This window comes from Carassius auratus, chromosome 6 (assembly GCF_003368295.1).
Source record: "Carassius auratus strain Wakin chromosome 6, ASM336829v1, whole genome shotgun sequence".
Classification (NCBI taxonomy): Eukaryota; Metazoa; Chordata; class Actinopteri; order Cypriniformes; family Cyprinidae; genus Carassius; species Carassius auratus.
Genome location: NC_039248.1, coordinates 2,950,387 through 2,964,516, shown reverse-complemented (window position 1 = coordinate 2,964,516; position 14,130 = coordinate 2,950,387). Strand labels below are relative to the sequence as shown.

Here is a 14,130-nt window from a genome sequence, read left to right as displayed (position 1 = left end):
TTACAGCACAAAGAGCATCTAATATTTACATATACTGTAGGGTCACAGTCTTCTCTCACTGTGTATGCTGCATTCGCAATATCATGCTGAAAAATAGCAAGCACTCTCAGTTTTGTGGTAACACTTTGGAATAGGGACCTCATATTCACTATTAGCAAAGAGAGGTTTCTGTTTAGGTATGCGGTAGGGCTAAGCGGTCTAGAATATGGTCATGCATTAAATGTGCTAATAAACAGCCAATATGCTAATATGCATGCTAATAACCAACTTGTTAATATTGAATAGTAGGGGTGTAACAATACATATATTCGTACTGAACTGTACGGTACACATTACAAACCAAACGATGCATTGGACTAATCCTATTACATATGAAAAATAAAAGAGCTTAAAGTGTATGGAATATGATGTTCTTAGTGCCACAACACTTAACAAAGCAGCCCAAATGATTTTACATGCAACATGCTGTCTGGCCAGTGGCATAGTGGACGGGCCCGCGATAACCTCCGCTTGCTGGGTTCCATCGAAAGACAATGATCTTGTATCAACGATAGCCAGAGAAATTGTCAAAAACATCAGTTATCCAACATCAGATGCCGTAAGCTAAGTAATTACGCCGTCATTTTGTTTTTACTTTTAATTTTTTATAGTGAATTGACCGAGATTAAGGCTATGTCCACAAGTAAACAAGTATTTTTATAAATAGAGTTTTTCCTTCTTCCATAAGAAACAAAAACAAATAATAACTCTGTCCACATGAAAACGCAAACACATTCTATAAAGCACTGTCAAGAGCATGCCAAGCCAACAGGTGGTGATATATTCTCAACCGTAAAGCCATGTTGCTCAGAAACCACAAGTCAAAATCTCCAGTTTTGTTGTCTACATGATAACACTGCAACAGGAGTTGTCTAAACTTTACGGTTTCATTTACCTGATGCTGCGTTTGCATGTGGGTGAACAAACAAACTGCATAGAAAAAGCTGCGGTTTTGAAAATATCTGTGTTGGTGTGGACAGGGCCCAAGACGTTGACTGGCATAACTATTGCGCAGTGTTTGAACATTGCTTTTGTGATATCCATTGTAGTGATGGGAAGTTCGATTCTTTTCCACGAACCGGTTCTTTCGGATGGTTCGATTCAATGAACTGGTTGAAAAAAAGTAAAGCGGTTCTTTTACCCTCGACGTAATGACGTCATTGGCGATGATGTAACGGCATCACGTCTATCAAATATATATATATATATATATATATAAATATATATATATATATATATATATATATATATATATATATATAAGTCATTACTCATAACTTTAGTCAGTTCAGACGCACTGTGAGTCAGTCTGCTTCACACTTAATCACACATGCGCAGTATCATCAGCCCCTCGGCTCTCGAATCGGACGCGTCCGAAAGAAACAGTTTTCGATTCAGTGTACTGATGATCCTACTGATGATGCAACCGGTTCTTGACTCGAGAACGAGAATCACTCTAACCGGCACGTGCTGCAGTTCAGTATCATCAGCTGCTCTACTCGTGTTCATGTTCTGTTTACTACAAACTCAATTTGTGAATGTGTCATCATTAACTATATATACAGTTCTGATATTTCATAAATCATCCCTTATTCCTATTAAACATAGAGTCTTTAGAGTCTTAATTATAGTCCAACTTCACTGAAAACCCTTTGGCCTATACATTATCTACAATATACGGATTAGAAACATTAATCTTAAAGAAAATATATATATATATATATATAGTTATGTTATCACACTTTCCGATGTTTAACAAAATGCCTAAAAAATTACACACATGCGCAGTATCATCAGTTCATCGTTTCTCAAATTGGATGGGTCCGATAGAAACGGTTTTCGGTTCAGTGTACTGGTGATCCAAAAACCGATGCAACTGTTTCTTGACTCAAGAACGAGAATCGGCTCATCGCTTCTCAAATCGGACGCATCCGACAGAAACGATTCTCAGTTGAGTGTACTGGTGATCCGAAAACCGAAGCAACCAGTTCTTGACTCGAGAACGAGAACCGCTCCAGCAGTGGGCGTGTTCGTTCATTATCTGGCTCGGTTCGGTGTTCATCTTCAGTTTGGTCTTCACAGCAGTTCAGTCAGTGTACTGTTTGAGTACATGAATTACTCCGGGATATTGGTTTATTCTGACTCAGAGGGAGTGTCAGTCACGTTAAAAAGTTAACATCTTAAGTAATTTGTGGATTAATGCTTATTGGAGACATGAACCGTTTCAAACGATTCAGTTCGATTTGGTGAACTGGTTCAACCAGTTCACAAAGAAGAACCGGTTAAATTGAACGATTCGTTCAATTTCACTAATCCATCACTAATCCATTGGCTCGACTTCATGGTTTAAAAAAAGAAATCACCCCCCCCCCAACACACACACATCAAAAATGTTCGGAAACGTGACACCAGTGTGTTGTATTGTAACGTACTGTGAATTTTGTGAACCGTTTCACCCCTAGTGTAAAGTGTTCCCTAATCTAAAGTGTTACCAAAGTTCTGACTAGATGGCCGTGATTGTATCATCTGGATGTTCAGTAATTTTATTCATTTTAATATCTTCAACTTATTCTTCTCTCTGGTTAGGATAATGATTAAGATAGATGACTAATATGCTAACACAGATGCTGGATATTACTATGGATGTGAGATTGGCTGCCAGTTGTATGATTTCATATAACATAAATATTGCATGGCAGAAATGTAAGACTGAATTTTTTAAATACGTGATGAATATTATTTCCCTGAAATACTGAACATTGTTCATTGTACTAATATAATGTATGTTAGTGAAATAATTTGATCAATTTCAAATAATTTACATTTAAATGCTCCAATCTAGACTTTCGCTTTAAACACATTTTCCTGGCTGCTAAAAGAATTAGTACCAAAGGCAAATTAATATTACTGAACGATATTACTCTTCAGCAATATTAATACATATTTAAGCAGTGATATCATTACTGTGATGTGTGTTCTTATTTGAGATAGAGTAGGTTCATGTTGAGTATCACAAATGGCTTCAGTTTGTATTTTTAAAGCCACTTTTATACCACTTTCTTATTCCGAAACATAAATTGTTATCTCCAGTCATCTGTAGCCCTCATTTGATATTCTATCATGATTAAAGAGTTGAAAATGAAGAACACAGATATGTAGTGTTTGTGAATGCTCGACTAGCGTATTGCAAGTGTGTGACCCTGTTGAACACACTTAACACATGCCCTTGCGTTGGCGGTTACAAACAGAGTTACCTTCAGGTGTATTATTAAACTGGATGTCTTGTTATTCAGCGCAACTCAATATAAACATATTGACATTTAACCAAACAGCTGAGCAAAATTCTGTTAGTAGTTGACCTGGAAGGATAAACAGGCTGTGGAAGAACAAGGTTTACTGGATAGTCTGCTGTAGCATGGCTACAATAAGCTAATTCACATGCATTGTGAATTACATTCAGACACTTTTTTGTAATGCAATGCAATGCTTTGTTTTCTATTTCAGGCCTAATGGTCAGGCAAGATGAAGGTTTCACAGCATTGCACATCTGAACCTAACAATCTTGTGTGGTTTAGAGCCTGAAATATGAATGAGGACATATAAGATCGATATAAACATCCAGATTCACACAGACTGCTTGTTTCCAACAGTTCAGAACAAAGGTTTGAGCAAAGAAAACGGCAATTCCTACAGGTGGTTCAAACCAGAGATCAGTGGTGAATGGATAACCACACGTCTCTCCAGGGATGAAGACAAAGCAAATATTTTGTGACAGATTCTTTAGAGCAGGGTTTCCAAAGCCAGTTCACTGAGACTTTCTCACATAATTCCAAACAAAAGTGTGCTATGCCTCACATCTCCTTAAAAACACAAGAGAAAGAGAGAGGAAGAGGCAGACAGACAGAGAAAGGGAATGTAAGGTGAAATCGATTTTATGTATTTAGCATCATATTGTGTGGCATTGCTGTGGAGTCTGTGTTCATGAACAGAAAGAATAGAGTCAGACTCCAGCAAATAACTTCAAATAACCCTCTATATTTGTTTAGTTATGCAGTGTGTTACTCGTAACCTGCCAGATACGGTAAATAGTGTAATCTCACACATGACATAAAGATTATAGGCTATATTTGTGTGCAAACAGAACATATTTCTCTTTAGCAACAGAGCAAATTTATCTTTTGTACCACTTAAGACCCTGGTATTTAACTGAATGGAGGAATGGTGTGAATATCATGGAAAATATTTCAAGGTCAATTTAACCCAAAATTCAAAAGAAATAAAAAAATCAGTCAGTAATAATAAAAATAAAAATGTTTGCTTAATGAAATTGAAGGCTATTAAGCCATTTGACTAAATTGTGACATTACTTTCATGATTTGTAACACTTTCCCAATTTCTCCTCACTGTAGTACCCCCCCCCCCAATAAATAAATAAATAAGAAACTACTTTTTAGCTCTCATTATTCTTATTGAAAATAATTATATATATTAAGTACTTTTTTATTAAATCAGGATTATTATATTATATTATATTATATTATATTATATTATATTATATTATATTATATTATATTATATTATATTATATTATATTATATTATTATTTATGGGACATTCTTGGTTGTCCTCCACTGACTTTGGAGTGTCTTATATATATATATATATATATATATATATACACAATATTAATAATGTAACCAAGAGTACTTTTTAAGTTAATTGCATTATTATATTAATAATTATAATTAATAGGTAATTGCATTATTATATTAATATGTTTGTAATTTTAACCCCAAAAATCTAAAGAAAACGAATAAATAATATTTTGCTTAAGAAAAATGAAGCCTATTCTGATTAAAAGTTGAGACAGAGCGTCTTTCGTCTGTCGTTCTTCAAACATTACAGTAATGTTAGACATATTTGTGTTACAAACTGTTATGTCATTGTTTTTTTCTTTAGTTTTTTCAATCAATGATAACCATCATTGTGACCATCTGCTGTGTTTTAAGTAGTCATTAACCAATAGCGTGGTCAGGGGTCCTCTTTAGATCAGTAATGTTCTCTAATGATGAGAACGAGGTCCGCAGTAGAAATCGATAAAGGCTTCTTCTCTCATGAATGAGCAGCACAACAGCAGACCTCCCTGCCATCCACTATCCCCCGTCTCAACTGCGTAATTGATTGAGCGTTCCTCTGCTTTGTGCTCAGGTCTTGGATTCCTCTGGGCGAGTATTTGGTGTCATCTAGCCGAAGGACCGAGTAGATGGCGGGACGATAGAATAAGATCGATTTGGAATATTCTCTGTCACCAGACGCCATAATAGAACGGATTCTGTGTTCCACGGTTGTCTGGTGTCGCCGGTGTGACCTTTCGTAACCTCAGACACCCCCGCTGAGAGTTATGTTTCTTCCTTTTCATGTAAACCAGCTCATAGCAGCAATGAAACTACTTTTTTTTGCTCCACTTGTCTAGCTTGCTTTTTTTCTCCCTGGAGTGTAGGCTTTGGTTGTCTATAAGGTGCAAATTAATTATCATTTCAAACAGTCTTCAGAAATATATTTGTGTCAGCGCGGACGGAGAGTTTTGCATGAGAAAGAGCCGTCTCTTTGAATGTGCGCTGGATACATATGGTTATTTGAGGGGCTGGTAGTTTGATAGGCTTTTGTTCTTCAAGAACAAAGTGAAAGGCCCTGGTGAAAAGCAATCCTCTTTAGTTCTTGAATGATATGAGAGCGCTGAGGATAATTGGGTGATATTTTTAGAGGTGGCCCCGGCGTTCAAGCTGTTTTTTTGCTGTCGTCTTAGCGAGAGGCTCTCCCCGGCCATTGTCAACTTAAATGGAACGTCGATAAGTTGTAGTTTTAAGCCCACTGTGAAAATGGGCTTAGCGGCAGCGCGGTAAACACAAATCTGAAATTTGCTGAAGAGACTGATTGTTGCTAGTGTTCAATCAAGTGCTAATGCTCTTTGTGCTCACTTTCTTCTCTTCCCTCTTCACTACAGCCACATGCATACTGGAGTGTTTTGGGGCTGTCAGCTGCATTTTAAACATGACGTTAACTGTTTCATATGCAGTAAACAGAATAAAGGACTATAGCAGCTTGGTGGCATCTTGTGGCTTTAAACAAACAAACATGGAGGGCAACATTAATTTGCTGTTTGCTATTTTTCTCTTAATATTGTAAAATATTATTAGAATATAAAATAACTGTTTTCTATTAAATATATTGTAAAATTGCATTTATTTTTGTGATCAAACCTGAATTTTCTGCATTGTTACTGTAGTCTTCAGTGTCATATGATCTCTCAGAAATCATTCTAACATGCGAACACATTTTATTTTATTTTTTATTTATTTTTATTATCATCAATGCTGTTTAAAATGTTTGTGGAAATGATGATACATAGAACTTACTAAATAACAACATATAATCACATATATTTGCAGGTATTTTATGAATGTCTTTACTGTCAGTTTTTATCAATTGAATGCATCATTATTAAATAATAAATTTTTTCTAATATAATAAATAATTAACATATCCTAATATTCTAAAATATATTATTTTTAATATTATTAATGATCATTTTAAGATTATTTTCCAGTAATAATTCAAAAGTATTTATAAAACATAAAACGTGTGTATATAAAAAATATTGCAATAGTCAACATATTAGAATAGAATATTAGAAACATAGAATTAGTATTATTAATACTTAAAAAAAAAAAAAAGAAAAATTATTATTTTTGTTTAATTTTGTGTCATTACACTGGTATGGTTCAGATGAGAAGGTTTTTTGAAAAAAAAAAAAAAAAAAAATATATATATATATATATATATATATATATATATATATATATATATATATATATATATATATATATATATATATATACATACATATACATATAAATATATATATTATTTTATTTTATTTGTCACCACCTTTATGATAAAGGTACCGAACTGTATGTGCGCAGAATGGCGTTAAGCTCTGAGAAGAGGAGTGACTACTGTATCTGTCAGCAGTGTGTACGTTACCTGTGTGTCACTTCATAGCAACAGTGCAGATATGTACTAGAAAGACTGAAGGAGAAAGATGAATAAAGAATGACGGAGAAGATGTGCTTCATGGCTCCCTCTCCTCTTTTATGAGCTCATTTGCAGCGCTGCTGCACCAGTAACTCAGCCATAGTGAGGAGACTAGAAGGAAAGGGCAGATTATGAATGCAATATATTAAATATGGTGGCAAATATATTAAACATACTGGGCCGATCTCAGGAGGCAGGCTAGATAATGCGCTGATTGATTTTTACTGAGCTGTTAACTATTAATGCAGCTGTAACAGAAGGAGACCTGCGGACATTTATCAGACCCGTAACACGTGCCTCATACGCCGTGGCTGGAGTCGGCTGTGAAGGATCCGTTTAGTAATTATCAAACGGCTCCCCGTGACGCACGGGGGCTCTCGGCGATGATGCGATTTCTCTGAAGGTAATGCAGTTGGTAAACAGTCAGCGTGGAGGATGACGATGTGTATTTATTTATGTTGTATCCTCCAGGAGCTCTTTGCCCTCAGCTTCAACCTTAATAAAATGTGTTTAGTTATCTCTTGTTTTTTCTGCAGGCATCTGCAGCTTCGCTAAGTGACCCATGGGGGCTCGGTAAGAGGCACATGTTGCCACTGTAACTGGAAATTTGCCTGATTATCATGCGGGAAACAAACAGAAAGGGCTTATCTGGAGAGAAGTGAAGTGCACTGAAAAGATTAATTAGGCTGAATGGTTTGGACGCTTTAATGAAGAGGCCTTGAGATGAGGCGCTCACGCTCCTTCACACAGGTGCACATCTCAGCTGGGTCTTGTGAAGCACTTTCAACTGTGCCGAAGTCACCCACGTAACAACTTTAGTGGCGGGACCACCCTCCTTTTTGTGACACTTTGTCACAGAGAGCGCAGGAACTCACAGGCATCACTGCGGCAGGAAGAAACCTAATTAGGAAGAATCAAAAGAACGTTTGTTCAAAAAAATGGCAAGTGATACTTTAGTTTAAAAAGCTGCAGTCAGTCCTTGACATTCTCATTATGAGCTATTACTTGTTTAGCTTTGAAGAAAAATAGAGGGCATATTTCTTGATGAATGTGTAATGAAATTACAGCCCTCAACTGAGGAAAAGATGAGGAGTAGGAAACTGAATAATGATTTATAAAACATAAGCATGTATGGATGTATGGATAGTGTCCGGTGTGACTTTGAACATGAATGGACAAAACAAAACAAAACAAAACAAAACAAAATAAAACAAAACACAAAACAAAACGTTGAGTAAAAACTCTGAATTATAAGAGGAACAAGTACACATGTATTTATTTATTTCATGCCAGAAACAGACTTCCATTGTAATCTGTAAAAAAATGATTTTGGAAATAATTACAAATTAATTTTGTCCAAAAAAGGTACACAAAAAGACCACCAATAACAGGACATGCACAGACTACAAATTAACACCTAGTAGCTAAAACTCTTTCTTCATCTTAATAATCAGAGGAAATAAGGTTTATTTTGTGTGAAATGAATGGGCCGCTGAAGAGAGATCATCATGTGATCAGTAGATGTGTTGTTTAAACCAAAGCTCATGTGATTGACAGAAGGTTGCCGTACAGTCCCACAGCATCCCCTCAGGCACATTATATTTTTAAAAGCCCTTGGTTTATATCATTCGTCTAGTTGTGGTGTCCTTATGAAGCATTTGATGTTTATGCGTATGTGTGAATGAGCATTTGACCTCTTCTTTCCTGTAAACATGGCCCTCTGTGTAAAAGCTCTCTAAATGAATGATGATAGATAATCTAGATAATAAGAGTAAATGGAAAAGTGCCGTCAGCATCACCTGTCTATCACGCACACACACACACACACACACACACACACACACACACACACACACACACACACACACACACACACACACACACACACACTTATTTACTCTTGAAGAGTGCCAGGCTACTTAATCCAGAGTAATATCCCCCCCTTAATCACATTCATAAATTGGTAATGATATTCATGCACTTGTGTGATATATGGCAAATTATAATGTCAGCGTGTCTTAGCCGTGGTGCCGTCATTTGAATATGGGCTCTATTGCTTTAATAAATCATGGTGGGTGGGATATGGCAGTCATTAGGTTGAATGACACTACAGAGTCGTGTAAAAAAGTGCATTCAGCTCTCATATGCATCACGTTGTTAATCATAATATGACTACTGGGGCCATCATGATTCTCAAGTACGATAGAGGGAAGTGCCTGGAAGAACTAGGCTTTTATTTTGCTGTATTTTAGGTAGGATTTTATAAAAATATTATATATTATATATTTTTGTTCAGCAAGGAAGGATTAAATTGACCAAAAGTGCAGGTTTTGTAACAATGTTAAATCGGTAGTGTGTATATATATATATATATATATATATATATATATATATATATATATATATATATACACAAAAATACATAACAAAAATAATAAAAAAGGTAATGATAGTAATGAGAAATGTTTCTGAAGCCGCAAATCAGCACATTAGAATGATTTCTGAAGGATCATGTGACACTGAAGACTGGAGTAATGATGCTGAAAACTCAGGTTTTCATCACAGAAATAAATTACATTTGAAAATGTATTCAAATAGAAGAGTTATAATACAATTATATTTTTATTACTCATTATTATAATAGTTTTATTGTATTTTTCAAATATATGCAGCAGTTGAGCTGAGACTTTCATTTTCAAAATTATTTAAAATGTAAAAATCTTACCAAATCCCACATTGTGAGTGGCATATTTATTGTATTTTTCAAATAAACACAGTTTCGTTGAGCTAAGAGACTTTCACTTTCAAAATCATTTCAAATTAAAAAATCTTACCAAATCCCACATTTTGAATGGTATATTTGAATGTATATTTCATCAGATTTAATGAATAAATTGTTGTGTTCCAGGGTGGAAAAACAATCATTCCCATCAATGCATTACCTTTGTTTTTTGTTCATTTCTAATTAATTCTTCCTATTATTCCAATTCAAATTTCAATGGGATTTGCCATTCACGACCATTAACTCACAGGCAGTCAGTTCTTAAATTCTGAATTTCCCCCAACCCAACTAAACACCAAAATGCATGACCCAAATCTGTTACATGTCGACTTTTAGAACCAAAGCAAAAGCATGTCTATCAGAAACATGGAGCTGAAACCTTCCAGAATACATTTTTGTGATTTACTGCAAATGTATTGCACTAAAAACAGGAAGTACAGAGGCTCTGTTTTCAACTTTCTTAAAGCTCAGAATATGTTCAGTTCAGCAGAACATGCTTTGTTTGAGGGAATGAAGGACAGATGACAGACAGCTTGTACTTTTACAGAACAGAAGCAGGCTTCCTTCTGGCTTTGATCATACATCTTGCTGTGAGAAAAAACTCTCGAATGCACAGAAGGCTTGTTCTCATGACTACACACACCAAACACGCTCTGTATGTACCAGAGTAAGATTACAGTAAAAATATAAATTAATAATACAATTAAAGAGTACAAACCATACGCCAGTGCTCTAGAATGTGCTTTCCTTCACGCTCGCTCACTAATGGATAGAGTAGAGAATCACGCTGGCATTAAACGACTTTGCCAGCTGCCAAAGCATGTTGTCCAGGTCAGCATGACATTAATTAAAACACAGAGTGTGGGCGGCATAGAGCTCCAGACAAATAAGTAAATAGACATAGTGGTTCAGGAAACAGACTTTTGATGCTTTGGCATTGCAAACGTAACTTCAGATTTCACGAGGCATTGCGCGCAGAGATGGAGTAGAGATAAATAGTACGTGTAAGAGGGCGAGGGTGCGCTCTCGAAGGCGTTCTGGGGTTAGAGACAGTGATGTATGCCCAGGCCTCTCGTCGGCCCTGCCTCATTACTGGGCGGTCATTTTGTAAATCAACAGATAATTACGGTATACATCATACAGTGTTCGCATGGCCGCAATTTACTGGATTTTGTTGGAAAATGAAAAACGGCTCTTTCCGAAGCAAATAAACCATTTATTTAGTATTCATAGCATTTCCAGAGTATTTTGAGCACATTAGCCTTCGGGTTGCCCACTTTGCGTGACCTTGAATTTCATGCGATGCTTAGCGCACATTTCGTAATTTCCCGTCTTGCCTTGTTCGCCGTGAATATAAATAAATAAACAAAAGCATTTCGTAATTTCCCGTCTTGCCTTGTTCGCCGTGCATGTAAATAAATAAACGAAAGCCTTTAGTTGTTTTGTTTGATTGTTTTCTTTCAGGTCAGCATTTAGGTTTTAATTCATGGCTGTACGACAAGCAATATGTTTTAGCTTCTCTCACTCTGTTTGTGAATTTCAATGAGGTCGCCTTGCCTCCACCAAAGCCTTTTTGATTGCTTTCCCTACTTGAGTATCACTCTAATATAATTTGAAATGTCACCACTCATATGTGTTTGTTTCATATGCGTCCCTCTTTCTATTGCATGTAAAACAACACAGAAGCGACGAAGGTGCGTGCGAGAGAAAAGCAGATTACCTAACAAAGGGCAGACTGATTTGAAAGCAGGATATTTCGCTGAGATTCACAGCGGAGGTTTGTCAAACACAAATGCCGTATGCTTATAAAGGCAATTTCATTTTCAAAGGAGATATAATCAGTCTGTATCATTTTGGACACAAAGCGTGAAGAAGAAAACATCTTCAGTTCTGCCTCAGCCTAAAAGCGCTGTGTAATTTGTCACCTTTTGAGTGTTTGGAAATTGAGAGCCCCCTAATTTTACGCTTGTGTGTAAAATATTAAGGATGCTGCCGAAGGTCGGAAATTCTCAGAAACCGTGTTTTTTTTTTTTTTTTCGAGTTTATAAAAAGTGACAGAATGCCATTCATTCTCCTGGTTTTAGAAGTGTCTTGTTGAGTTCCATTAAAGGCCTCATGTAATAGGAAGCACAGTATTTGTAATACCTGTTGAAACAGGAAATTGGTGTGGCCTAAATGGCAAGATTCAGAATTGAAATAGTAAGCTTCATGCACATTTTACAGAAAAAAGCAGGTTGTGTCTATCAGACACGAGGCTGGAAACACAAGACTGGAAAATCTGGTCTAAGCTAGCGGTTTTACAACATGATGGCTAGTTTAAACTGGTCCTTTAATGGTCCAAGCTGATCCATGATGGTTAATATGTTGGAGGGTAAACTAACTACTAACCAACATGCACCATCTAATTGAAAATTATTTTAGACCTTATTGCAAATTTTGTATTTTTTTTTTTTTTTCCAACATTTTATAAATAATTTGTAATTCATTTATTGACTGATAACCTACAAACGGCTGAAACGGCTGAAAAACTATTTTAATGTACAGTGTGCATATTGATTTTAATATGTTCTGATTTTTTTATTTTAACAATGTTAAACATTATTATTTATTTATTTTACTGGTTGAGAGGCAATTGAATCTAAATATAAAACCGTCATATGATTCCAGACATATCATCACTCATTTGTTCATCTTTGAAAAAACATTGCTTACTGGATGGACTTGTAACTCTGCCTTTTCTTGGCTTTTAAGGGAACGCTTCCCCGTGCCCGCACCGAACTGAACCCCGACTATCTGGACCTTCGCTCCCGAGCTGAGCTGAACCCAGAGTACTGGACGCCCTGCACTCCTCTTGTGAGTAACCCTTGTTCAGATTGTTGAGATGGCTGCTGTTGAAGCCCCATTAGAGAGCGGCACAGATACACTTTTCACCCGCTTGTTTGTATGTCTTCTCTGCTTATTGGTTTCTTTAGTGACCTCTCTAACAATGGTCCCTTCACCGCTACATCATTATAACTCAGCTAATTTTGCATAAACACACATACCTCCCTCCCATTGCTCTCATTACCTGAGTATGTGCAGGGATTCTTGTCTTCTGGGGATTGGGACAGTTTACATGAAGCTTTGCTTGCCACTGGACCTAATGATGCTTGTTTTTTGGTTTTCCTTTTTTTCCCCAGAGCTTTGTGCAGAAAGAAATGCATATACAAGTTTGAAGCCTTAAAATGTTTGTGGTGGATTTTCAGGAGCTATTCTTGGCAGCGCTCTTGACTAGTTACATCAGTCGATGTTTGTCATTTGCAAATGTTTATTAGAGCTAATGCTTATTATTATGGGGTTTGATAAAGACGAATGCCTCGCTCCTTGTGCATGCTTTCCTGACTTTGTTTGGGTAAGTTCAGATGATATATGTCCAGCCCTCACCCACTGTTATCCTTTGTCCTGGCCGATATAATACTCTCATCAGAAGATTGTGCTCAAATGCAGTGAGTGAAATCAAACACATAAATCATGCACAACACCTTTCTTTTCATTCTACAGAGTGCTAAAGACTTTACTTGGGCTCTATATGTGTGTGTGTGTGCATTTGTAGCTGCTTGAATGTGTTCACTAAACTCCACAAGGTCTATGTGGGTGTGACAGAGACCGACAGAAAATAAGAGGGTGGTGAATGGAGAAGTAGAATATTTGCAGTAGAGAAGGCAACAAAGGAAATTCAGAAATAAACCATGACTGTAAGACAAAAAATAGGGCTTGTTTCTACCACAGGGACCTTATGACTCTCGACATGCTCACTTTATAGTCACCAACACCCCTTCAGCTCCATTATAAGAGCATGTATGGGCTGTGCTGCATTCGTGATCAAGATTTCACCCTATTTTATCTCTGCATCTTTCTTTTTTGCCCATGTCCCTGCTTCTAACTTCCAGCATGTCTGCAGGGAATATGAATACACTTTATCTGCGTTAGGAATATTCTCCCGGGCAGTCGATGAGATGATAGAAATGACCTGCATGCTTCCTGATGTCACCATGCATAAGAGTAGCTCAGTGTGCAGCCAATTACAGTGGTTTTCCAATGGGACTCGTCCTCATCATTGCAGTGTGAATGGTCACTTTCCCATATCATCCTGGGGTGAACTGTCCAATCACACTCATTGCTGTCTCATACAGAATTAAATGATGTTTTATTAACAAGATTCGGGAGGAGCGCAT

The 14,130-nt window shown here is 36.6% G+C and overlaps 1 protein-coding gene across 3 annotated transcripts in view; it reads left to right on the top strand.

Annotated features, from left to right (window-relative positions):
* The window catches only part of pcdh9 (protocadherin 9), a 267,663-nt gene that overhangs the window by 51,864 nt on the left and 201,669 nt on the right, over positions 1-14,130 (top strand). For all 3 annotated transcript variants that reach the window (XM_026256296.1, XM_026256297.1, XM_026256295.1), the window contains one exon: positions 12,668-12,769. In XM_026256296.1, the coding sequence (XP_026112081.1) occupies positions 12,668-12,769 (102 nt within the window). The remainder of the gene's footprint in view (positions 1-12,667; positions 12,770-14,130) is intronic.